Here is a 25,645-nt window from a genome sequence, read left to right on the forward strand (position 1 = left end):
TACCTCAACAAGAAAAGAGAATTAATTTCTCAAAATTTCTGTCTGCTAGAAAAAGAGAACATTGCAACATCCTTTCAAGAAAGAAGGAAAAACAAAGACCTCTGCAACAGAGTTGCAGTTTAGAAATCAGACATTGAAAAGGTTTAGACATTTGAGACCCTCAGGATGATGGTTCTTAAAAAGCAACTAAGTAATTATACTGTACCTCTTTTATCTGCCTGAAAATAATGAACATAAGTGATTTATCATTGGGGTCCTGTATTGTTTCATTTAATATTTGCCAACAAGTGTTAGTTCAGAATAGTGGAATGTGAAAAGATAGTATGTTTCTCCTTTAAAATAGTTCTGATTCCAGCTTTAAAAGAATGTTAGAATTCATTCTTTCCCACCCTTAAAATGTGGGGTGGCTTTAAAAAAAAAATAGAAAAAAATTAGGGAGGTGCCATCAAGAAAATTCTCCAGAAGAATATTTTCTACATTACAAATTTGGATTATGGTGTATTTCTAATGTTTTTATTTTGAGGTCAAGCTAATTGAAATTAAAAATGGATATAATTTGATTACATTCTACCTACTTTTAAGTAGAGGAAGGAAAATCCAGGGATAAGTAACATTGTCACTTGCTGGCATGTTTATTGAAGATTGTATGATCTTTGATCTTAGATTTCAGTCTGTTATCAGACAATTTGGGGCATGTAAACCTTATAGCTGTTGAAGCACATGCATAAGATTCATCCAAGTCAACCTCATTGTGATTCAATTAAATATGTAATGAGTGCCTAATAAAAGGCACTTTTCTGGTGCTGTTTCAAGGTCAGACTTCTTATTTCAAACTCATAGGGATTGGGACACTTCAGCAAAAGTAGACTGGAATAATAGTGAGGAAGAGGATATAAGGGAGAAGATAATTTTTGCTCTTTGTGAGTGTATGACCCTCTATTCTCTAGTCACCTTCAACTTTTCAACTACCTAGGATATTCTCTCTCTGATGTCTAAGTAAAGCAAAATAAGCTGCTTCTCTACTTTTTGTTCAGTGAAAAATGTCCCTTATCCACCTTTCCCTTCCTCCTAGAAATAAATACTCCGTAGATTATAAACTAGTATAGGATACTTTAAACCTACCTTGTAATGGAAAATTGAAATATCAAAATTTCTCGCTAGACCTTTTTTCAGACTTGAAAAGTCCAGGGTGGGAGGAGTGCACAAAAGAGAGGATTAGATCATGTAGGCATCACCATGAATTAATGAGTTAGTTCATATCCTACTTCACACTTAAACTGTTTGAGCAGATTACCTCTTCAGTTTTTTTAATTTGTGAAATAGGGATACCACCTACTTCACAGAATGGGTGTGAGAATTAAATGAACACATGAAGTACTTTATAAACATTAAGGCCATAAATGCTAGCTACAGTGTATTTGTGAGTGTGGAAGGGTCCAAACCTGTGAGTTCCTCAATGAGGAAGAACTCTATACCAATGCAGATCAGCAACAAATAATGCAATTTAATAGCTTTAGGGATCTGGCTGGAATGCTGGGGAAAAAACTGCCTTGGTGTCCCATCTCATTGCTAGAATGTCGGAGACAACTTGAGCTCTGAGTAGTCCAGCCATTGCAATATGCTGCAGCTTTTCAAAAAGAAATAATAAAAGCAGGAAGAAAACTTTTTTCACTATTTGTCTTGGCCAACTCTAATGAGGGAGGAAACAGACTAATACAAATTTATTGAACATCATACACCAACTTACTGTGTATAGCTATGGTTTCATGCTATGACAGGATTGCATGTGGCTTTTTTCCCAATTGTCTAAATTGTTTTGTGATTAGACTTTGGAGATACAAAAGCAAAAGTGAAATTGCTTCAAAGCTCTCAGGGGAGATGGACATATTTAAGCATATGTAAAGTACGAGAATTGTGGGATAAAGTGAACCAGCAGCTGAGGGGGGGATTAAGAAATAGGAGGTGGTAGTTGAAAGAAATTGGGCATTTGGGGAGACAGAGGTGAGACACAGGAAAACATGGGGGCCCAGAGATCAAGGGGAGGGAATGTTGTGTGAGGAACGTCAAAAAGGCTAGCTTGGGTGCCGGGAAAGAGAATGTTGGAAGGTCAGAAATAGGCCATAGTCATACCACCCTAGGCATTAGGCAGCTAGATGGTATAGCAAATAAGAGTATTATTCCTAGTAACTGAGATAGGAAGATCTTGAAAACAAATCTGGCCTCAAACACTAGTTGTATGCCTTTGGGCAAATCATTTAACCCTGTTTGCCTCAGTTTCCTTGTTTGTAAAATGAGCTGGAGAAAGAAATTGCAAATCACTTATCAAGAAAGATTGAAAATGGGGTCACAGTCTCATACAACTGGACAGCAGTCATCTGGCTACATGGTGTCAAAGTTAATTTGTATATATTTTTAAGGGCTTTCCCATTATACCTCTTCCCATTTTTGAGAAAAAACTCCATGGAAATTTAGATCTTGGTGAAAATCATATGGAAAACTGCTTTAAAAAGTGGTCTAAACCAAGGCAAGGGAGAACATTTGGGTTTCTGATTACTCAAAGTAAGCTATAATAGAATTTTAAAGAATTAAAAACTTAGAAGAAATTATATTCAAGTCCTTTTGATGTATCCATTGACAATACACATTTTATTCAGTCAGCTGTAACAGCTTAGTTTCATAAGGTCAGATACTTTTAGTTTATTCAGGTTAATAGTAACAGATAAATCAGGTTAACCTCCTTACTTGGATGCCAAGAATTCTCTCAACTTAATTCTCAGCAAATGTTTATATCTGATTTAATCCCTATGCCCTTTAATTTTTCATTATTGTCTCAATCTTATTTTAGCAGCTCATCCTGCCATGCTGACCATTCTTCCTGGTGTGGTGCTTCTGATTATTAGATAGTCATTGTTAGAATCTGAGTAGTTCAAGACCACCTGCTCTTGCCTGACATACGGTATAATTTATGTCAAGTACAAAAGGGCAGTCTAGTATCACCCAAGAATTAGGGGAGGAGTTAAAATAGGATTCTGCTTGAAATGTCACCACTAACTGTTCATTCATGTTAGGTGTAACTGCGCTCACTTCTGAACTGGGAGTCAAAAGTTCATTCACTTACGTCTCGCTTGATGTTAACCATAACCCTAGGAGGGCAGATGAGGGATTCTTAATTTATAGATCAGTCTAAGGCTTAGGAGCGATTGGCATCAAGTTAAGTGCTGGATCCTGACAGTCTCCACCCAAAGGTCTTTTCCACAACCCACCACTGATTTTGTTGAGAAGCAATTTGAGAACGTTTTCATTTACTCAATATAATAGTAAGAACCTGCTGTGTCTTAAAGTGTTTACAAAACATTTCAGGAATTCACATAGCTAAAAATAGCCTGTTTCCATTTGTCATTAAGAAGAAAAGTGTCCTGTTTTATTCCTCCTCAGCATCTATAAAGATAGGTTTGAGGCCATGGGAGGTCTTAACATGATTTTTAGCCTCCATAAAGATTCCTGGACTGGCACCAAAAAGTCATTTTTTGAGATGCTGGTTCCTGGTTTATAAGGAAGATGGTTGGTAGTAAGAATACCCTGTCTATCATTAGAATGTTACTAGGAAGCTCTTAGCCCATTGTCACATCAAAGTGGTACCAAATGGATATCAAAAGTCGTTGAAACGTGCAAGGCCTTAACAAGAGCCCCGATCCTTTTTACATAGGAGGTCCTGCAGGTGTCTTCAAAGGTAGTTGTGAGCACAGTAACCTAGTTCATGTTAGTCGCTTGATGGCTTCAATCCACTCAACTCTCTCTGCCTTGCTGCTGGCCTGGATGTAGTAGTGGACATCATCCTTAGTGATCACTTTGAAGAGGTTGCCCTGCACATTGCCTTTGACACCTAGAGAAAAAAAGTAAACTTAGTGAAATGATTGATTGGTTTTTAAATCCCTGCTTTGAACTCGAGTAACTCAACAAATTTGTTCTTGCCCACTGGGTAAGAGAAAGTTTCAATAAGCCACAGCAGGCCATAGTGGAGCCCAACAGTGCTAACTGAGGTCTGGAGGGCAAGATGGTTGCTAAAAATAAAGTTAATGGAAATGGAAGGATGCCCTCCCAAAGTATATTGTTTGCTATATGGCTATTAAAACTAAGTGCCCCTAGACAGCTCTCAAGGGAATAATTACAAGATAAGTTGCAAGTCTGGGTCAGTAGGAGGCATTGCAACACTAACTCCCTTCACCAATGAAATTACAGGTCTGAGTCAAATAAACTGATTCACACCTCAGTAATGAGTTCAGAGCAAGGGAAGGGCATCAATGAGATGCGGTTGATGTCATTGATTTTTTTTTTTATGTCCTGACTGCTTTGGACTTGGCCAATGGAATGCACAAATATTACCCAGTCTTATCACAGTGGTACTTGGGGCAAAAAAAAGGTGCCTCATCCCTGTGCCAGAAGTATAGAAATTCCATTTTCAGGGGGCAAGAGTAAACACAAGAACGTACAAAATTATTGACATCAAAGACAGGTTGCCACATCAACGCTTCTCACTTGCCATTCTGTTTCCTAACAGTTCTGAAATAGTGGCTGTAAACACGTTCCTCTCTACTGTACCTCCAAAAAAGTAAATGGTAAAAAGGGACTCTCCTTTTTGCCTGTCAAACTTGTGCAATCCTTTTTTTCATCAGTGTAGTGCTCCTGAGATACTGTCCCTACTGCCTTGGGGTGGTGTGCAGAAGCTACCTCTTACCAGTGGGAACTCCATTATCCTCCAAAGCTGAAACAAGGGATCCACGGAGAGAAAACCCACCAACTGGCCTGTTCTCTTCCTGTAGGCACAGAAAAGAAATCCAAGGAAGAATCATGATTGCACTAATGCAAAAAGGAATGAGTTTCCTTCAACTAGAGAACTAAGATTTTCGTGAAGCTAGAACAAAATATTGGCTGTCACATGGCCAGGTCTTGTGTACAAATATCTCAGATACTTGGAGGGTCACTCCTCAGATTAAGGAAACTTTCACTTTTTAAACTTAATATCAGTTCTAATGTTGGCCTTACTCATTCTTGCTGACTCCGAATATTTATTAGATATACTTTCATGAAAAAAGTCTAGGAATTACAACTGGCCTGACCCTTTTTCCTAACAAAAGAACCATCTTACACAATTAAATTATTCTTTCTCCAAAATTGAATTTATGACATCTGACCCATCCTGTTCATCCAAAAAACCATTTTTATGTCTATTTCTTCAGAGAGTATAGAAATGGACACATTAACCAAGGGATATTGGAAAGAAGAACATCATTCGTTTTAAAATTAGAATAACAGTAAATATGAGTTATGAAGAAAGAGAGACGACTCTAGGCTTGAAGTCTCTAAAGGCCTCATGAAAGGGACATTACTTTAGCTGGGCCTTAAATGATAGCAGCATGTGAATGGCTAGAGAAGCAGGGGGAAATAACATGAGTGAAGATGAAAGGACAAGACCTATGGGGAGCCATTAAATGTCAAACATGGGAATACTGTAATGAAAGTGATCCTTAAGAAAGAATCTGACTGGGGCATGCTTTGAAGGGGGACAAAATAAAGTAGGAAACCCAAAAAAGTTCTATAGAAAGGTTCTTTGCCGTAATCAGATGAAAAAGATCAAAACCATTGTCACAAGTGTCCACTGAAACAGAAAGGAAAGACAATTATAAATCAATTTATGAAGAAAGAGATGCCTGGGAGGAGGAATAAGCATCACATCCCACATTGCATCACCAGCACACTCCTGAAAACCATCCAAAGTAGGTAGGGCTTGCAAGTATCACCCCAAGGGCTGGTGCTAAAGTGTTGTGTTGCTCACCTTGGATGGGTTGTAATAGTGCAGGAAGGCAGGGTCGCTTCTCAGAACAAAGCGCCTCACCTTCCAGTTTTTCCTCTTGTGTCCCTGGAACAGAAAAAACCAATTGTTCCTTACAGTCCTTTTGCAAATCAACAGCATCTTTAAACAGGCTTGTACTGTCACATTGTTTTGGGGCTGTCCCATCCCTGAAGCCACCAGAGATCAATGGACTTTCATGAGAAAAAATTTTGCAGAGTTATGGCCAAGAAGGGGAAGCACAGAAAATGGAGAGGGCCATCCGATTCAAACAAAACTTGCGGGGGAAGAGTGGAAAAGCAGGGAAGAAAATTAGGCAAATAGAATTTGCTTTTTGAGCAACCTTCACAATGATATTTTTTATTTTCAATTATGTCTGACTACTCAGGACCCTGTTTGAGGTTTTCTGGTCAGAGAACAGTTTGCTATTTCCTTTCCCCCAGTTTGTTTTACAGATGAGGAACCTGAGGCAAACAGGATTGAGTGACTTGCCCAGGATCACACAGCTTGTGTCAGAGGCCAGATTTGAATTTAGGGAAATGAGTCTTCCTGACTCCAACCAGCACTCTATCCACTGCATCACCAAGCTGAATTGGAGAATCCAATATCCATTGATATTAGATGGTTTTATATAAGACATGGGTTCAAATTCTGCCTCTGGCAAGTAGTTGTATTGTGATTTCAGTGCCCCAGACAACAATAAGATCAAGTTACAGATAAGTTCTTGGTCCAAATGGGTGGAGGAGAGAATTTCTCTATGACAATGACACTCTCATGCTCAGAACTCTCCTCCCCCCCCAAAAAAATCCCCAGCATAAGTATATTTTTTTAACTTGTTTCCTGTTGCTAGAATTTTTGTCTGTGCAGTCCAGACTATTATCTGGAAGGCATTATCCTTGCCTCTTTGCTCTTCCTTCACTCCCTGATACTCTAGTTGGAATGGTATTCTCCTTTCTTTTTTTTTTTAACTCTTACCTTTGGTCTTGAAGTCAATACTGTGAATTGGCTCCAAGGCAGAAATGTGGTAAGGGCTAGGCAATGGGGGTCAAGTGACTTGCCCAGGGTCACACATCTGGGAAGTGTCTGAGGCCAAGATTTGAACCTAGGACCTCCTGCCTCTGGGCCTGCTCCACTGAGCTACCCAGCTGCCCCAGTGCTATTCTCCTACCCAGCTAAGATACCCATTTAGCTGTACCTGCTTGGCTAAATAGCCTTGTTTAATCACTGTGCCACTCAGTTCCGCAGTGCTATAGTTGAATTCTTCCTTTGAATTTGTCTTCTTCTTACAGCTTTCAGTCTGCAGAAGATAAAGAAAGAAGCAACAATTGGGCTTCCAGGGAAATTAAATTCCTCGATTCAGAAATAGATCAGAACTCAGAATGAAGTTGTTCATGTGACTCAGCCCCTCCCTTCCCACAGCTTTGGGTAGCACCCATTGGACAATTCTTTCCAACTTCCTAACACAGGGTTGCCTCTCGAGTAGAAGAGAGTGGAAAGAAAGGTACCAGAAATGGAAGTCTTGTCCCCCACTTACAAAAATGTACAGGGCTGTGGAGTCATCTAGGAACTGTGCCACTAAATCCCCAGAGCGAACGGCCTCCGTGCTCCGGTTTCCAATGGGCTTAAGGAAGTTCTCCTCCATCAACATGGAGGCAAGAGTGACAGCTTCAATGCGACTAGCAGCAAAGTGACTGGAGATCAGCCAGTCTACCAGGGAAGAGCCTGGGGGAAAGTGAGGACAGGTCAGATCTCAGGAGGGCAGAAGCTGACAAGAGCAGCTAATCTCATCCCAAATGAAAATAGACTCCCTGACAGCACACCCCGAGAAGATGCAGGGACAAAGAGCACTAACCAACAGCTCGCCAACAAACCCATCTCAACCCAGCCAAGGGGGCCAGGGGACTCGGAACTCCACTCAGGCAGGTCTAGGCACATTATCTGTGTGACCCCTCGCCTTCCATCCATCTGGATGTTTTCTAACCGAGAGTCCCCAGACAGCCTACAGGTGGCCAGCTCCTTGGGCATACCCATGAAGGTCTTTTTGTAGGTGCTTCCCTGTTCCATGTTGGGTGATGGGCGTATTCCACAGCTGCTGTCATGCATCTTGTCAATTATATCACTGTGCAATGTAAGAGAAAGGAATTGTTGGTGTCTTGGTCAAAGGGACCCTTTGCCAAGATGTACCCATCCAGCCATGGTGCCCGAGGAAAGAGACTCGGTCAAAGGTGATCTAGGTGGTAGCAGATTATTAATATATGGATTATTAATCTGTGAATAACGACTAAAAAAGGCTCCTGATATTTGGATTAGTAGCACTACATCGAGATGATTCAGCAAGTTTTATCTTTTTTTTTTTTAAACAAAAAGAGAAATTTACTAATTTAGAAAGTAATGATGAGAATGGCCAGAAGGATAGCAAGGTGGGACAGCAAGATGGGAGCAGTTCCTTGAGAGGACAGCATGAATGGAAAGGCTGTTCCCCCAGACAACATCAGTTCTGGGGATTTTATACTTTTTTACAACAGAGAGTGTTAGAAACTCCTGCCTTTGGTGGGGTGGGGGGTGATCATCTGCCTGGGGTCTGCCCAGAGGCATAAAGATTCCTTAACAAACAGATATCTGGAGATGTAGCCTCCTGCTCTAAATCTTGTTCAACCATGTTTGTGTGATTTTTTTTGTTTTTTGTTTTTCTCATTTTCTCTCATTTCTCTCTCAAATTAACTCCTTGAGAGTAGGGGTCATCTCTTGCCTTCATATCCTCAGGACTTAGCACAATGCCTGGAATATGGTAGGCACTTAATAAATGTTTCTTTAAAAAAATTTTTTTTATAAAAATCCTTACCTTCCAATTATAATCAATATTGGGTATTGGTTCTAAGGCAGAAGAGTGGTAAGGGCTAGGCAATGGGGGTTAAGTGACTTGCCCAGGGTCACACAGCTAGGAAGTGTCTGAGGCCACATTTGAACCCAGGACCTCCTGTCTCTGGGCCTGACTCTCAATCCACTGAGCCACCCAGCTGCCCCTAATAAATGTTTCTTAACTGACAGACTGAGATGCCTTGGGTTACCAAAACCAAAACCACTGAACACAGATGGGAAGATGGATGCCTGGAAGTGGGCAGCTAGGTGGTACAGTGAGTTAAAATCTGGCTTCAGACACTAGCAATTCTGGGCAAGTCTCTTAACCCTGTTTGCCTCAGTTCCTCATCTGTAGGATGAGCTTGAAAATGAAATGACAAATCACTTTGGTATCTTTTGCCAAGAAAACCCCAAATAGGGTCATGAAGAGTCTTGCCTCACTGAAACAAGGGAATGACAAAAATGTGGTGTGATTGATTAGTCACTTGCCCTTAAGAGCTCCAAAGATAGTGATCAATGCAGGACAAGACACTGAAAGAAGGGGTCACACTCACTGAAGACTGATGTGAGAGGGAAGCTGGAAAGAATTTTTCATGATATGAAGCTGCTGGACTTTTCCTGGTTGGCCGGCATGAATCGCACCTGTTATCTCGAAGGCCCAAGCGTCCCTCTCTTCTCTGGAACAGGCCTCCAAGAAGTAGTCTGTGGATGTTCTGGTCCTCAACTTAATGAGAAGCTGTGATAAGAGAGTTATCTAATCATTTTGGAGCTTGACAAGAGTATGCAAAACAGTAGAAGGGCTGAGGTGGGTTGGGACATCCTCAGGGACCCAACCTGGATGGAACAAAGAAACCCAAAGATCTAAAAAGCCTTGGAGACCAATGAAATCAGATACTAGATACCAAAAGTCTTAGGTCATAGAGGATAATGATTTTCTAAAAATCTAGGATTCTCTTTCTCATTACCCATAAATCATTATCCTATCTCCTGAGCTTGTGTAGGCTTTCAAAAGTACTGATAGGCACTCGGGACTTCATCGTAGTCACAGGATAAAAAAAAAAAAGAAGTGACCTCCACTTGTTATCTCTTGACACTGGTCAGCAGTACTCTTAAATCCTTTACTAAGGATTCTTAAAATCTAATCTTTAAAGCAATTTTCAGATGAAGAAATCAAAGTTTCTAATAATTGTATAAAAAATGTTCTAAATCACTTTTTTTAAAACCCTGACCTTCCATCTTAGAATCAATACTGTGTATTGGTTCCAAGGTAGAAGAGTGGTAAGGGCTAGGCAATGGGGGTCAAGTGACTTGCCCAGGATCACACAGCTGGGAAGTGTTTGAGGTCATATTTGAACCCAGGACCTCCTGCCTCTAGGCTTGGCTCTCAATCCACTGAGTTACCCAGCTGCCCCCCTAAATCACTCTTGATTAGAGAAATACAAATGAACAACACTGAGGTATCACCTCTCACCTATCAGGTTGGCCAATATGACAGTAAAGAAAAGTGATAAATGTTGGGACAGAATTGGAACACTAATGCATTGGGTTTTTTTTTTGTTTGTTTTTATTTTTTAATTTTTGTTAAATTTTATTTATTTTCATTAAATAATTATTTTATTAAATTAAATTTTATTTAATTAGTCAATTTAGAACATATTCCTTGGTTATAAGAATCATACTCTTTCCCTTCCCTTCCCCCACCTCTTCCTGTTACCAAAGTGCAATTCCACTGGGTTTTACATGACACTAATTCATTGTTGGTGAACTGTGAACTACTGTAAGTTTTAACTGAGAGCTAACTATTTTGGAAGACAACTTGAAACTCTGCTTAGGGACAATAAAACTGTGCATACCCTTTAATCCTGTAATATCTCTACTGAGTCTGTATGCCAAAGAGATCATAAAAAAGGGGAAAGGAACTACTTGTTCAAACATATATGTAGCTGTTCTTTTTGTGGTGGCAAAGAATTGGAAATGGAGAGGACGTCCATTGGGGAATGGCTGAACAAACTGGTATATGTTGGTGACGGAATACTAATGTGCTATAAGAAATGATAAGCAGGATGATTTCAGGAAAAGCTGGAAAGATCTTCAGGAACTGATGCAGAATGAAAGAAGCAGAACTGGGAGAACACTGGACACAGGAACAGCAATATTGTATAGTGATTGACTATGAGACATTTAGCTATTCTCAGCAATACAAAGATCTGGCACAATTCTGAAGGACTTGGGACTTCTAGAGAAAGAACTATTGAAGTCAGATGCAGATCAATGCAGGTTATCTTTCTTATTAGTTTATTTATGGTTTTATTTTGGGATTTTGGCTTTATATGCATTTTCTCTTACAACAATGATCAATATGGAAGTATGTTTGACTTGATAATACATGGATAATGCAGATTAAATTGCTTACCATCCCCCGGAGTGGGGTGCAGGTGGGGGTGGGGGGAGACAGAGAAGGAGACAATTTTGATCTTATAATTTCAGAAAACATATGTTGAAAATTGTTATTACAGGAAATTGGGAAAATAAAATATCTGAATTTTTAAAAGGCAATGTTTAGAGGAGTTGTGAAGGAAATGTGGCAAAGTGGCAAGAGGACCTTCTTTGTCTTCTATGAACTATGGAACTCTGAACAAGTCATTGAACTACTGTCCTCTCATCAGAAAGATGGAGGCAAGGCTAGATGACCTCTGGGGTACCTTCTAATCCTAAATCTGGGAAATGATCATCTTGTCCCTATTCTTTTTCCTCAACAATGGGTGCTGAAAACAAAAGGCTTTTTCCAGGTAAGGTTATCTGAACACCTGTTGAGGGTGTATCCAGGAAGAGTGTAGAAGAGCAAACATCTGAGCAACCTTCTTCTGTACTTAGAGAAGCCCTTCATGAGGGCACATTCCCAGATTCTCTTCCTTCTATCCTCTATTGCTGGTCAGGATCCCCAAACGAACCCCCTCTTCACCCCTGCTCCCTCTTATCCTGTCTTTCTTTCCCCTTCCAATTCCATCTAGCGCTTACATCTGCCTGTTTTAATCATGTTAAGATTTTATAGCCTACAACTATAAAAGACAGTTTTATAGTTAGATACAGGGAAAGGAGTGCCGGGCCTGGAATCAGATCTGGAGATCTGAGTTCAAATCCAGACTCAGATACTTGTGGGCAATTCACTTAATTAAACTCTGCCAGTCTTGGTTTCCTCAACTGTAAAAAGGGGGATAATAATCGTACTCATCTCCAAGGTTGTTTTGAGGATAAAATAATAGATTTATAAAGAGTTTCAGCATGGTAACTGACTATTATTTAACTGACTTTTTATTTTATTTATTAAGCATTATTTCATTTATTATTAGCTGTTATTAAGTAGGCTCTTTTTTTTTTTTAAACCCTTACCTTCCATCTTGGAGTCAATACTGTGTATTGGCTCCAAGGCAGAAGAGTGGTAAGGGCTAGGCAATGGGGGTGAAGTGACTTGCCCAGGGTCACACAGCTGAGAAGTTTCTGAGGCCAGATTTGAACCTAGGACCTCCTGTCTCTGGGCCTGGCTTCCAATCCACTGAGCCACCCAGTTGCCCCCTTATTCAGTAGGCTCTTAAAAAATGCTTGTTCCCTTCCTTTCATAAAGGGAATGTCTTATACTTTGTAGCCCTAATATCTAACATATATAAGGGAAAAATATTGACAGATTCATTGATTCAGTTGCTTTATAAGGACGGGGTAGGCCTGTCTCTAATTTTATGAGACAAATTTTAGCGCAAGTCACCAAAGTGGCAAGGGGCAATGTGACACAGTGCTTAGAGTGCCCAACATGTAATCCAGAATCTTAGATTTTAATTCTTACACAGATACTCTCTGACTATGCGACCAGGGGCACCACTTCTCAGTTTTCACATTTGTAAAAATGAGAATAATAGCAACTATGCTACCTACCTCAAAGGGTTTTTGTAAGGAAAGTATTCTGGAAAAAAAGCGTGAATTAATATCATTAGTTTTTACTACTAGTACAACTGTGGCACAGTGAATAGAATGCCAGGCCTGGAGTCAGGAAGACATCTTCTTGAGTTCAAATCTCGCCTCAAACACTTACTAGCTAGGTGACCCTGAGCAAGTTTCTTAGCCCCTGTTTGTCTCAGTTTCCTCATCCATAAAATGAGCTGGAGAAGGAAATAGTAAACTAGTATGTTTGCCAAGAAAACCCCAAATGGGTTCTGTAAAATGGAGATTTGAACCCTAGACTTCAATCCCCAGAATCCCAGAATTCCCTATAATCTCACCTGAGTCTCCCCCTGGGTGAGATCACAATTAGTATTTAACTGGCAGTAACTCCAATCTCTCCCTCCCTCCCTCCCTTCCTTCCTTCCTTCCTTCCTTCCTTCCTTCCTTCCTTCCTTCCTTCCTTCCTTCCTTCCTTCCTTCCTTCCTTCCTTCCTTCCTTCCTTCCTTCCGTCCGTCCTTCCTTCCTTCCTTCCTTCCTTCGCAAGACGTAGTAAGTAAGCTTTGAATGGGCTAATCAGCCCTAGGCTTTCTTATTTTTTGGTTTCTTATGGTTTCTTATTTTGTATTTTCTTTATTCCTTGATTTCTAATAATCCTTAATAAACCTCAAAATATAATACTTTTGTTATTAGAGACTAATTTAATTTTTACAGTTCATGAAAAGGCTAAAATGAACAACACTACTATTACAAATAGTAATAAAATCCTAGAAAGGTCATATCAAAACATCAGGTTGACCATAATAAGAACAGACCAAAGTGGGCAACGGTGGTGGGAGTTTGGGAGTGAGTAGAGAAGAGAAAGCACTAAAAGGAGGATGGATGGGGCACTTTCATCCCACTGACTTTCTTTTCTCTTTTCTTAAAATGAAAAAAAGTAAGGACTTTTTCACCTACCGGTCTACCCTCATACTCCAGGCAAGGGCACGTGATGGTACAGCCATCCAAGAGGATCTGGCCTTTAGGAGAAGTCTCTTTCCTTCCCCCTGCAAGCTTATAATACAGCAGGGTGTTCTGTCTCAAGACAAACCATCTCACCTTCCAGTTGTGTACAATGTGACCCTGTAGGCAAATGGAAATTCCATGTCAAAAACTATGTAGCATACGAGCTTGGAAAGACATCCACCTCCTCCCTCAAGATATTAAGCCAAGCTGAGTTCAGGTAAGTGTGCCTCTTGGACAAGTGGTAACTGGTCTTGGCATGTTCCCCGGCCCCTCCTCTAAAGAAGGGCTGTGTTGTAGCCCTTTTCCAACCAGAGAGAAAATGAACACATACATTTGCTGGATCACTCTTTCTGTCATGCTTAATAGAGACTCAGTTGACTTAGGTCTCAATTTCCTCATCTGTCAAATGAAGGTTTGGAACTAAATAACTTTTAAGGTCCCTTCCAACTCTAAGTCCCACAAGCCAATGCTTTTGGCTTTGACACTGGGTCCTTGGTCTTGAGGGTTTTTTTGCCCATTTCCTCTCTCTCTGCCTGGAAAACCCTCACTTCTTGTTTCCCCCATTAGGATCCCTAGTTTCTTTCAAGATTCTGAGTGGCTCAGTGGATTGAGAGCCAGGCCTAGAGACAGGAGGTCCTGGGTTCAAATCAGATACTTCCTAGCTGTGTGACCCTGGGCAAGTCACTTCACCCCCATTGCCTAGCTCTTACCACTCTTCTGCCTTGGAACCAATACACAGGATTGATTCTAAATGTAAGGTAAGGGTTTAAAAACAAAAAAAAATGCCATTCATGTTCCTGATACCATGAATGATCAGTACTCTCTACCTCTTCAAACAAAAATCTTAAACATTTTAAAATTCTGGGCTTCTTAAAAGTCAAACCTTGCAAAATGTGTAAGTCCTAAGCCCCCACCGGTCTTGCTTCATTTTGTGTGTAGGGCCAGCAGAAAAAGACATGGTAGGCCTTTGTAGCAGATGGGTCATGATTGCTATCTTGTATCCAAAGTATTCAAACCTCCAAGCAAACAACCACTTGGAGGCCACTAAACAAGAAAATTAGTTGAAGAAAAGGGGTTCTTGACCTTAAGTAGGCCAATGGAAAGGAGTATCCTCTCAGAGACCTAAAAAGAATGAGTTTGGTTCCCAGCCAAGCCTCAAGGTATACCAGAAAGCAAGGTCTGGGCTTGTTTCCCAGATCTGAACATAACCTTCTGGTTGGGCTCCAGCCTGGTAAAGGCTTGTTCCTGTTGGAGTCAAAGTCCCTATGGGCACTTACAGACTCATATATTCACTCATTCAATTCAATAAGCATGTATTTATGTATCAAGAAAAAACTTTGAACTCAAACACTTCATTAAATGATATTAAAGGATATAAAAGGAATAGGAGATATAGTACTGGTTGATGTGATTTATTAAGTGTGAGTGGAAAAAATAATATTGAATATATTGATACTATATATAATGCATATTGATATATTGAAATCATATTGAAATCTTGAAGACCACAAATACAGGAACAGAGGTTAATGCTATTATCAAGTAAAACTTCCTTCTCACCTTCCCCTCTCAGAATCCCTAATTTCATTCAGAGCCCCACTCATGTTCCACTTTTTGCAGGAGATATTTTGGATACCATTAGTTATGAGTGCTCTCTACTTCTTCAAATTCTGTGTGCTTATCTGATTACATCTCTCCCTTCTAGAATGTACATGTTCCTTGAGATCTGGGACTGTCTCACTTTAGCAGAGCTGAGCACAGGACTTGTCACATAGCAAGCACTTAATATAATTTTTGTTTATTTATTCAATCATTCATTCATTTATCATTTTGGTCCCCAGTACCTACCACAGTTTAGAGTAAACATTAATAAGTTCTCATTGGATTGGATTGGTCTAGAATCCAACCTCCCAGTTTCTGGGATTCTTTATATCTTTGGTCAAGAGTTGAAGACTTCTATGACTCTTCTATGACTCCAACCCTCACAAAGTACCCCTCTTTGTCTTCCCCCACTTTAGGTGGCCTTGGGACAAGCCTTTGGTGTCTTAGGTGTAAAAGATCTTAAAGTAGTAGCAATTTTGAGCCACCGAGTTGTGGAGGGCTAACCTTGGGGAAAGGATGGGCCAGGATCCATGCTCTTTTCTAACAACTGGACATGAAATCTTAGAGAATGGATTATAGATATAGAGGAAGGGGAGAGCCAGAGCCAGATGGAGATAAAGAGAAACAGAAACATGGAGACAGGCAGAGACAGAGACAAGCAAGATTGAGATAAAAAGTCACAAAGAAAGCTAGAACAGAGACAGACAGAAAAGGCTTATTAATGTGCTAGAGTATTGTCTCACATCCATTAAAGTGATAAAAATTGTTTTTTAAAGGAAAATAATCCATATTTGAAGGCGCTATAGGAAGACAAGAACATGAATAATCTGCTAGTGGATGCATAAATTGGGTTGACCATTCCAGAAAATTATCTGGACTCAAATAGGAAAAAAATTCTAGAAAATTATCTGTACTCATATAGAAAAAATAATAAATATATACATATATACACATATAAATATATACATATATTTATACACACACATCACACATACTTCAGATTACATTATCCGGATATTTTGAATTTGTACGTCATTTTCTTGTAAATGCAAGAGAGTGTACTTTTTGTGGGCTGGAATGTACAAGCACTAAAAGAGGAAAAAAGGGCAGATGGCAGAACCCAATGGTGGTGATGGCAGAAGAGGAAGTGGTAAGTAGAGCATGGGTAGAGCTGGACTCTAACCCCAGGAATTCAAGCAAACTTGAGGACTAAGTTTAGGAAGCCCAACATTTAAGGTTGGAATTTAGTGATCAGAAACACATAGGAAAAAAAAAAGAAAAATGAAAGCTGGGGGCTTTTTGGGCAAACTCCCTTGAACAGTGAAACAAATCATACTTTGATGATTCATTCCCAAATATCTACTGAATGAATTCATTCATTCATTCAACAAATATTAACTGGCCTAGCTTACATTTCTTTCCAGTATACCACCCCTCCAGGTTGCCTCCTCCCCCCACTCCTCTTCTCAATTAGGAGCGTCTTATGGACAAAGTATTCAGGTTATCCTAATTAACCAGGATGAAAAGGTTTCTGAGAGGGTTTCCAGAGGCCCTTTCTTTGGGAAGGAGACAGGATTAAATCTAAACCAAGCAGGCAACTTTATTTGCCATTGCTGGGCTGATAGCAAGAAGCCAACTCCTAATACTGAGTTGAAGGGTCATGGAACCTTAGAGCCAGAGGGACTCATCATCTAGTCCAACCTTTTCACTTCACCGAAGCTGTGCAACCAGAGGTGATTTGCTCAGGGTCACACAATTTAGCCAGAACCAGAACTCAGGGCCTCTGAGTTGTCTTTCTAAAGCAAAACAGATACTTTCCTTTTCAAATCTTATCTAGCCCTGGCCTCTACCTACCTAGCGTGGGCAAAAACTGAGGGGAGGAGGCTCCAGTTTTATAGCCTAGAGCTGTGATTACAAGTCTGTTCTGGGTTGGGCTGACGCCTCCTGCCTCAGCCTGTTTTCATTCTTTCAACCTTACCTCTGGCACAGGTGGCTGTACTTTGGCTACACCAATTGCTACTTTAGGGAGCAAATCCTTTGAAATGCCCTTCTTAGAAATGATTTACCAGCATCAAAAATGAAAAAAGGTGAAATCACAACCCACGAAGAAGTAATTATTGGGAGTTCTTTTGCTCGATTATGTGCCAATAAATCTAAGAGAAATAGATGAATATTTACAAAAATATAAACTACCCAGATGAACAAAAGAGGAAATAGAACACAACCCTGTCGCAGAAAAAGAAATTGAACAAACTGTCAGAGAATTTCAAAGAACAATGAATTCCAACACTACATGGACTATTTGGAAAAACAGGCGAAGAGCAAATCCTTCCAAATTCTTCTTATGATACAAATATGGTACTGATACCTAAACCACAGAGAAAGAAAACTATAGATCAATATCCCTAATAAATATTGATGTAAATTTTTTAAAATAAAATATTAGTTAGGAGATAACAGAATTATATCACAAGGATCAAAAACCATCACCAGGAATGCAGGGAAAACTTATCAGCCTAACTGACCATATCAATTACAAAGCTGATGATTGATTATCTGGAGAGATGCAGAAAAAGCCTTTGACAAAACTACAACACCCATTCCTTATAAAAACATTAGAAAACTTTGGAATAAAAGGAGCTTTCCCTAAAGCGATAAAAGGCATCTATCTAAAACCATCAATCCGCATTATCTGTATAAAATCAGAGGTGAAGCCCATTATCACCACTACTATTTAATATTATACTAGAAATGCTAGGGATAGCAAAAAGCTGATAGCAAAAAGAAGCTGAAGGAATTAGAATAGGCAACAAAACTATCTCTCTTTGCAGATGATAAGGGTGCACATAAAGAACTTCTGAGAATGGACCAAAAAACTAATGGAAACAAAGAAATGTCCTTGAAGATGCCATCCTCACAACCACAGTGAGCTGTCTGGTAACCTTCCCGAAGGGCCTTAGGGGGCTGCTTCAGAGGAAAGAGTGAGACTGAGGATGGAGAGGAAGGGGCAGGGAGGGTGGAGGAAGCAGGCAGACTAGGTCCCCTTTACTTTGCCAATGGGAATACAGGGCTAGAGAGCTGCTTGCTGCCCCGTGGCACCCAACCCAGAGCATGCTTCCCTGGAAGTTTCACTCTGCAGAAAGGAGCTATAATATTCCAGCTGTCTCAAGCAGAGGCATGGCATTACTCAAGACAATTTTTTTTGAGCAGGGCTCATCAGAAGAACTTTAGATAGGAGCTACAAAACCCATTTCAAGGTTTCAGACCTGGGACCATCATGACTAGCTCCTCTAGCATTTCTTATCAGATTCATTCAAGAAACATGCTATTTATTGCTTGATATATGTGGGTCACTGTGCTAAATCTGGAGATGGGAAAAGCCAAAAGCCAAACAGCACCATTCTTCAAAGAGCATCCATTCTAGAGGAGGGGAAACAATAAGTACCAGGAAATATAGTTACAAAAGAGACAAAGGAATTTCTGAGGCAGAGGAGAGTCCTGGCTGTTTGAAGGTGGCACTTAGGTTAAGGGTTTTTTTTTTTTTTAACTATTACCTTCTGTTTTAGAATCAATACTTTGTGTTGCTGCCAAGGCAGAAGAGCTGTACGACTAGGCAATAGAGGTTAAGTCATTTGCTCAGGGTTACACAGCTAGGAAATGTTTGAGACCCAAGATTTCCCATCTCCACATCTGGCTCTCAATCCACTGCCCCCTTCGGTTGAGTTCTGATGGAAATTAGGGGATCTATAAGGGCAGGTAAGGAAGGAACATCTCCTAGGCATGGAGGGGCATGGTAAAGGGAGAGGGAATGTCATGTCAGAGAACTGCAAGGAGGCCAGTTTGGAGCAGATGAAGGAGGGTAATGACAATAAGCCTGGAAAAGTGGGTTAGAGCCACAATTTGAAGGGTTTTTAGAGTTCAAGCAGAAGAATTTCTGTTTTATCCTGGAGGCATAAAGAAGTCACTGCAGCTTCCTGAGCAGGAGAGTGGAGAGATGACTAGCTTTAGGAAAGGCCCATCCAGGTAGCTTGAAGTGAAAGAACTTTTTTGTTGTTGTTCAGCTATTTCTTCATGGCCCCATTTGAGGTTTTCTTGGCAGAGATAACTGGAGTGGTTTGCCCTTTCCTTCTCCAGCTCACTTTACAGATGGGGAAATGGAGGCAAACAGGGTTAAGTGACTTGTCCAGGGTCACCCAGCTAGTAAGTGTCTGAGACCAGATGTGAACTCAGGAAGATGAGTCTTCCTGATTCTAGGCCCTTGATTTATGCCATCCATTTCTAGAAAGGTAAGCACTTTTGCTTCTTCTTTAAGGTCTTCTGCCTCTTTATTGTTCAGGTCTGAGTAAAATGTATTATAGGCTCCTAGGACTCAGAGTTTAGAGGAACCTTGAAAATCATTTAGGCTAATTTCTTCATCTTACAGCTGAGGAATCTGAGACCCAGAGAAGTTAGGGAAATAATTCACACAGGTAACAAGTAGCATATTGAGGTTTTGAACCCTGTCCTCTAATTGGAAATCCCATACAGAATAAGAGCCTCTTTAGGAAAAAAAAAACAGCCCACAAAAATAGACCTAAAAAGAAAACCTTTTGATCCTCTACTCTCATGAACTAAAGTAGTTTTTTCCTGTTTTTTTGTTTGTTTGTTTATTTTTTGTGACAACATTCTGACTTTTGAAGCATAGGCCTTAAATTTGACTTCCAGTTCCCCTCATTACTATGTGACCTTGGGCAAACCACTTAACCTCTGACTCAGTTTCTTCATCTGTAAAAGGAGGGGTCAGATCAGATGATTCTCCCTCTCCACAGTCCCTTTCAGCTCTAATTCTATGAATCTATAACTAGAGCTCCACGCCCCACACTGAGTGAATTTGAGTGGTCAGTTGTTTTTCAGTCAAGTCCAATTCCTTGTGTCCCCATTTGTGGTTTTCTTGGCAGAGATGCTGGATTGGTTTGCCATTTCCTTCTCAAGCTCATTTTAAAGAGGAGAGAGCTGAGGGAAACAGGGTTAAGTGACTTATCTAAGGTCATACAGCTAGTGTCTGAGGCCAGTTTAGAACTCTTCCTGATTTCAGGTCTGATGCTCTAATCACTTTGCCACCTAGTTGTCCTTACTGAGTTTTTCTTCCCTGTACATTTCATTCTCCTACTAGAACCTCCTCTAGGGTCCCCTAACACTGCTCCTAGCAAGTCTCCAGTCCATCCCAGGGCTCTCATGAGCCACAGGGAAATCTGAGAGATGGGCCTTTAGTTGGTTCCCCTAGTAAATTCGGAAGCAACTCCAGGTCCAACATTCTATCTATTGTACCATCAAGTGGGGAAAAGAGCATCAAATGAGATAATGAATGTGAAATATTTTGTAAACTGCCTGTTTCCTCCCTTATTCAAGGCAATGGTATGGAACTCCAGTGAGATAATATATGTAAAGCACTTTGCAAACCTTAAAGCCCTTTAGAGGGCTCAGTGGTTAAGAGCACTGGGCCTGGAGTCAGGAAAACCTGAGTTCAAATCCAATCTCAACCATTTCCTAACTGTATGAACCCCAGCAAGTCACTTAACCACCCCAATCGCCAAAAGGATGCATGGGGAAAGGACGTGGCAAGCCGCTCCAATATCCTTGCCAAGAAAACTCCCTGAATAGTTTGGGTTACGAAGACTTGGACACGGATGATCAACACGGCCCTTTATAAATGTCAGTTATTAGCAACATTCACATAAAATTTTAGTTTGGGACATTTTGAATCAGTTGAAAAAAAGTTCTTCACTGGATTCTTTCACTCTTCATATTGCCGCTTAATATAGCCTCTCTCTTCTGGACTTGCAGCGGGTGGTCCTCTTCCTTCTGGACAATCCACCCCCACCCTCTCCACGCGCCTCAGGAAATGCTCCCTTCCCTTTCACACCCCTTTTCACAGACCACACCTCTAGCGCCAGCCAAAGTCCTGGGACCAGCCCAGTTGCGTTGCTCTTTTGAATTCAGTTAAGTTGGAAGAATCCTCGTCACATGGCTTGTCTGCCCGCTAATCCTGATGGGAAGGTGCGGGTTAGGACCAAAGAGCGCGGGGAGACTGGGGGTGGAATTCCAAGGTTGGCGCATGGTCCAACGTTCTGTAGAGGGATGGATATGAAAAGGGATCCCAGCAAGGAACTAGGTCTAGATATCTAGCCGTAACGCTATTGTTATCCGCCTGGGAAAAAAAGTCCCAGGAAGGAAAAGCAGGGAGGGTTAGCCCGCAGGTAGACATTCACTCACCCTTTTCACAAGGAAGCCTTCCTTTAGCACTCCACCTTCTTGCTCCATCCTTGCGGAGACGAGCTACTGCATGTACAGCCGGGAGGAGAAGCCAGCAGTGAAAAGGACTCCACCCTCTACCGCTCAAAGACCTCACCTACACAGCCAGACTTCCTTCTTCTCCCCCCTCCCACGATCCCGCCACCTTCTTCTCTGATGTTCTGGCAATTCCTGGTTCTCCTCCTTCCTGCCTTTCCCCTTTTGTGACTCAGGCTCTGTATTAGTAAAGTAGGTGATTGATTCGGGGTTGCTTCCAAGGAATTTCCCCTGGAAAAAAAAAAAACTGTCTTCCTGGCCGGTACCAGTCCCTAATTCTGGCCAGTGCCAGTCCCTCACTCTCTTAGGGTAAGATTTCTTGGACTTTGATTATCATCTACACGTCGGTTTGGAAACTTAAGTCATTTGAGGGAGACTTGCAGATTGGGAGGTGAGTCCTTCCCCACTCCTGGAAGGCTGCTCGCCAGATCTGGTCAGTTTTCTTTCAAGTGCCAGGATTCCCCAAACCTGCATTGTTGAATTTTGAGATACAGCCCATTTCCTCTAACTGCAGCATAGCAGATGGGAAAACTATGGGGAGAACATGATGCATACACTGTCAGCCTCCTTTGACAGAGATCCTTTCTCTGAACTGTTTCACGTCCCTCCTTCTCCTGACTTTTTTATTCCTTGGTACAAGAAATGGCTTGCTGGGTAGCTTGTGAAAGCGATCGGGTGCAGCTATGTGGCTCAGTGGATCGAGAGCCAGGCCCAGAGATGGGAGGTCCTGGGTTCAAATATGGCCTCACATACTTCCTAGCTGTGTGACCCTGGGCAAGTCACTTGACCCCCATTGCCTAGCCCTTACCACTCTTCTGCCTTGGAGCCAATACACAGCATTGACTCGAAGACGGAAAGTAGGGGTTTAAAAAAAAAAAGCGATCTAACTGGCTTTTGTGGTATAGTAGAAAGAACACTAGATGTGCAGTCAAAACCCCCCACTTTCAAATCTTGTTTATATTGCATATACCCAAAAAAGCACTTATTTGAATGCCAGCTGTGATAAGCTCTTCATAGGAGGTTATATAGTATTTAAAAACATTCTATAAACATAATATAAAACATCTATATAAGTATAATATAAATATATCTATATTTTATAAATACAATATAAAAATGTTATCTAAAGATAAAATATATCTACATATTATATAAATATATCTATATTAATATAATATGTCTATAAAATAAAGCTAATAAGTAAATAGCAATAATCAAACAACAAGCATTTATTAAGCACTTGCTGTCTTCCTAGCAGAATATCAGGAGGCACTGAAGGTAGGAAACAGTATGAAAGAGTTTTTACCCTCAAGGAATTTATATTTAATTTATAGAATGGATTAGGACCAGACCTGTGATTGCATGATATAGGGAACTCTCAGTGAGATAATTAATTGCCTTGGGGCACTGAAGGAGTAAGAGCAAATCATGCCCAGGATCCTATAGCCAGTATGTGTCAGAGGCAGGACTATAATATTCCATCAACAACAAATATGGCTCTTTAAGGTTTACAAAGCGTTTTGCTTTTATTATATTATTTGATCCTCAGAACAACCCTTCAAGGTAGATGTTATTATTATCTCCATTTTTCAGACTGGAACTTGAGGATCAAAGGTGTGATTTTTCTTTGCAATCAACCCTGGTTCTTTCTGACTCAAGTCCACTATTTTATCTACTAGGCCAAGTTGCTTCAGAAAGTATTGCAAATGAGGGACTGGCCAATGAGAGCTCGGTCCTGGAAGCATGCACAGGAGACCCAGGTGGATATTTGGAAATGGGCCCAGTAACTTTCAAAGTCCACAAGGTTGTGGCCTGCTATATTATGTTTCCAGTATTCCTTTGCCTAAGAGGAGGAGAGAAGAGAAACAACATCCACAGGTGCAACGGTAGGAAAAGAGATAAGCGCCCAAGGTCTCTCTTCCGCCTGGAGACTTAGAACATGTGTCCTTTGCTTAATGCTTCTGGGGAAGGGAAGGGAGGGATGGAGACCTGTTTGGCCTGCTAATGACTTTTGAATGCACAATTCCCTCTCTTTTCATCACCTAGGGTCCTCCATTCCATATCATCATAAAGATCTAGAAGCAGAGTCACAAAATACTCAAATGGGACCTCCAGGGCAGACCTCTCATTGGCTAGCTCCCTATTACTGAATGTTTTGAGGCAGGAGGCTTCCTACTTCACTCTAAGGACAGACTATTGATACATCTCCAATCTTATAATTTCTTTTGCTAGTAAGGTCTTTCTTCAGAAACATGGATGCCTTCCTTTTTCCTAGAAACGCTGCGGGAAAAACCATGAATCCTAGTTTTGCTTCAAGTTGTTTCCCATTTTTTCAAAGTGTATTATAACATTTTTGGCTTTTGTAATTTGGAAATTAATATATATCCTGAAGTTCTTAAAATTTGGGGAGTATTAGTTTTTTTTTAAATTTCTTTAAAAACTCTTATCTTCCATCTTAGAATCAGTACTATGGGGAGCAGTGGATTGAGAGCCAGGCCTAGAGACTGGAGGATGTTCAGGTTCAAATCTGGCCTCAGACACTTCCCAGCTGTGTGACCCTGAGCAAGTCACTTGACCCCCATTGCCTAGCCCTTACCATTCTTCTGCCTTGGAGCCATATTGACTCATATTGACTCATGATTTGCATTTCTCTATTTATGAGAGATTTAGAACAACTTTTCATGTGCTTATTGATAGTTTTGATTTCTTTATCTGAAACCTGCCTATTCATGTCCCTTGCCCATTTAATAATAGATTCTTTCTAGTTGGTTTGAACATCTGCATGTAGTCCCTAGTCACCTGAGACTCAATTAAGACTAATCATTTGCACAATTTTTTTTCTAGCAATATCATTATAGGTCTGCATCCCAAAGAGATCAAAGAAAAAGGAAAAGGACACATATGTACAAAAACTCTTGGATGTCCATCAATTGGTGACTGGCTGAACAAGTTGTGTAGATGATGGTAATGGAATATTATTTCGCCATAAGAGATGAACAGAATGAATTTAGAAAAACCTAGAAAGACTTATATGAGCTGATGCAAAGTGAAGTGAGCAGAACCAGGGAAACACTGTATATAGTAACAGAAATATTGTACGATGGTCAACAGTGACAGACTAAGCTATTATCAGTGATGCAAAGTTCCAAAATTACCCCAAGGGGCTCATGATGAAAAATGCCATCCAGAGCCATAGAAGGAACTGTTGAAATCTACATGCAGATCAAAACATATGTTTCACTTGTGAAAACATTTTTTCTTGTATGTTCAATATATGTTTTCTTTAATGGCATGAGGATAATAGAAATATACATATTTCACAACAGCACTGTTATGACTTAAGTGAGACTTTTTACTCTCTTGGGGAGGAGGGAAGGGAAGAGAGAATCTAGATCACACAATGCCAGATAACAATCTTAAAAACTATTTCAACACGCAATTGAAAATTTTTTCCTCACTTTTTATTCTAGGAAACTGAACAAAGAAAGTTTCAGTGGCATCCAAAATGTGAGAAGTTAAGATAATCTCTGGGCTGTGTTCTCTACTCAAAGCAAAACAGCTCTCTAAGATAGCTAAAGGGAGACTTTGCTGGTCTTAATGACCCTTCTTGAACCAATTTCATCACAATCAGCCCTTATTCGCTTACAAAGGGGAGAGAAAGAATTTCTTTATCTTAATCTGGTATACATGGCAGACATTTCTTTCATTCCATGTAAAGTTCTTTGCCTGGAGAAGTGAACAAACTGGGGTCCATTCATAGGGTTCAGTGCCTTATCACTTCTTGCCTGCATTATTGCCAAAAACCATGGTTTCCTCCTCCAGTCAATTAATTAGTTTCTTCCCAGAAGCTCCATTTGAGGAAATATACAGGCAAATCATACTTCAGTCTTTACCTATAATTCCTCTTGATATCTTTTTCATCTTCATTCTCATCTCTCTATTTTTCAGTTTCTTGTTTATACTTATATTCCCAATGCTTAGCACAGTACCTGGCACATAGTATGCACTTTAAAAAAGATTTATCTATTATGTACTCACTGTCTGTCTATCTCCTGCCAAACTTCACTAATTTA

General features: G+C 40.4%; 1 protein-coding gene across 1 annotated transcript; it reads right to left on the reverse strand.

Annotated features, from left to right (window-relative positions):
* Positions 1 to 23: 23 nt before the first annotated feature.
* Positions 24 to 21,693, reverse strand: PLEK2 (pleckstrin 2). Its single transcript, XM_001378302.5, has 9 exons — positions 21,498 to 21,693; positions 13,596 to 13,760; positions 9,262 to 9,443; positions 7,876 to 7,967; positions 7,383 to 7,570; positions 7,044 to 7,145; positions 5,834 to 5,917; positions 4,736 to 4,814; positions 24 to 3,883 (listed from the first exon to the last, which is right to left on the reverse strand). The coding sequence occupies exons 1-9, from the start codon at positions 21,543 to 21,545 to the stop codon at positions 3,756 to 3,758; spliced, it is 1,068 nt and encodes a 355-aa protein (XP_001378339.2). The 5' UTR covers positions 21,546 to 21,693; the 3' UTR covers positions 24 to 3,755.
* Positions 21,694 to 25,645: the final 3,952 nt, after the last annotated feature.

This window comes from Monodelphis domestica, chromosome 1 (genome assembly GCF_027887165.1).
Source record: "Monodelphis domestica isolate mMonDom1 chromosome 1, mMonDom1.pri, whole genome shotgun sequence".
NCBI classification, from domain to species: domain Eukaryota; kingdom Metazoa; phylum Chordata; class Mammalia; order Didelphimorphia; family Didelphidae; genus Monodelphis; species Monodelphis domestica.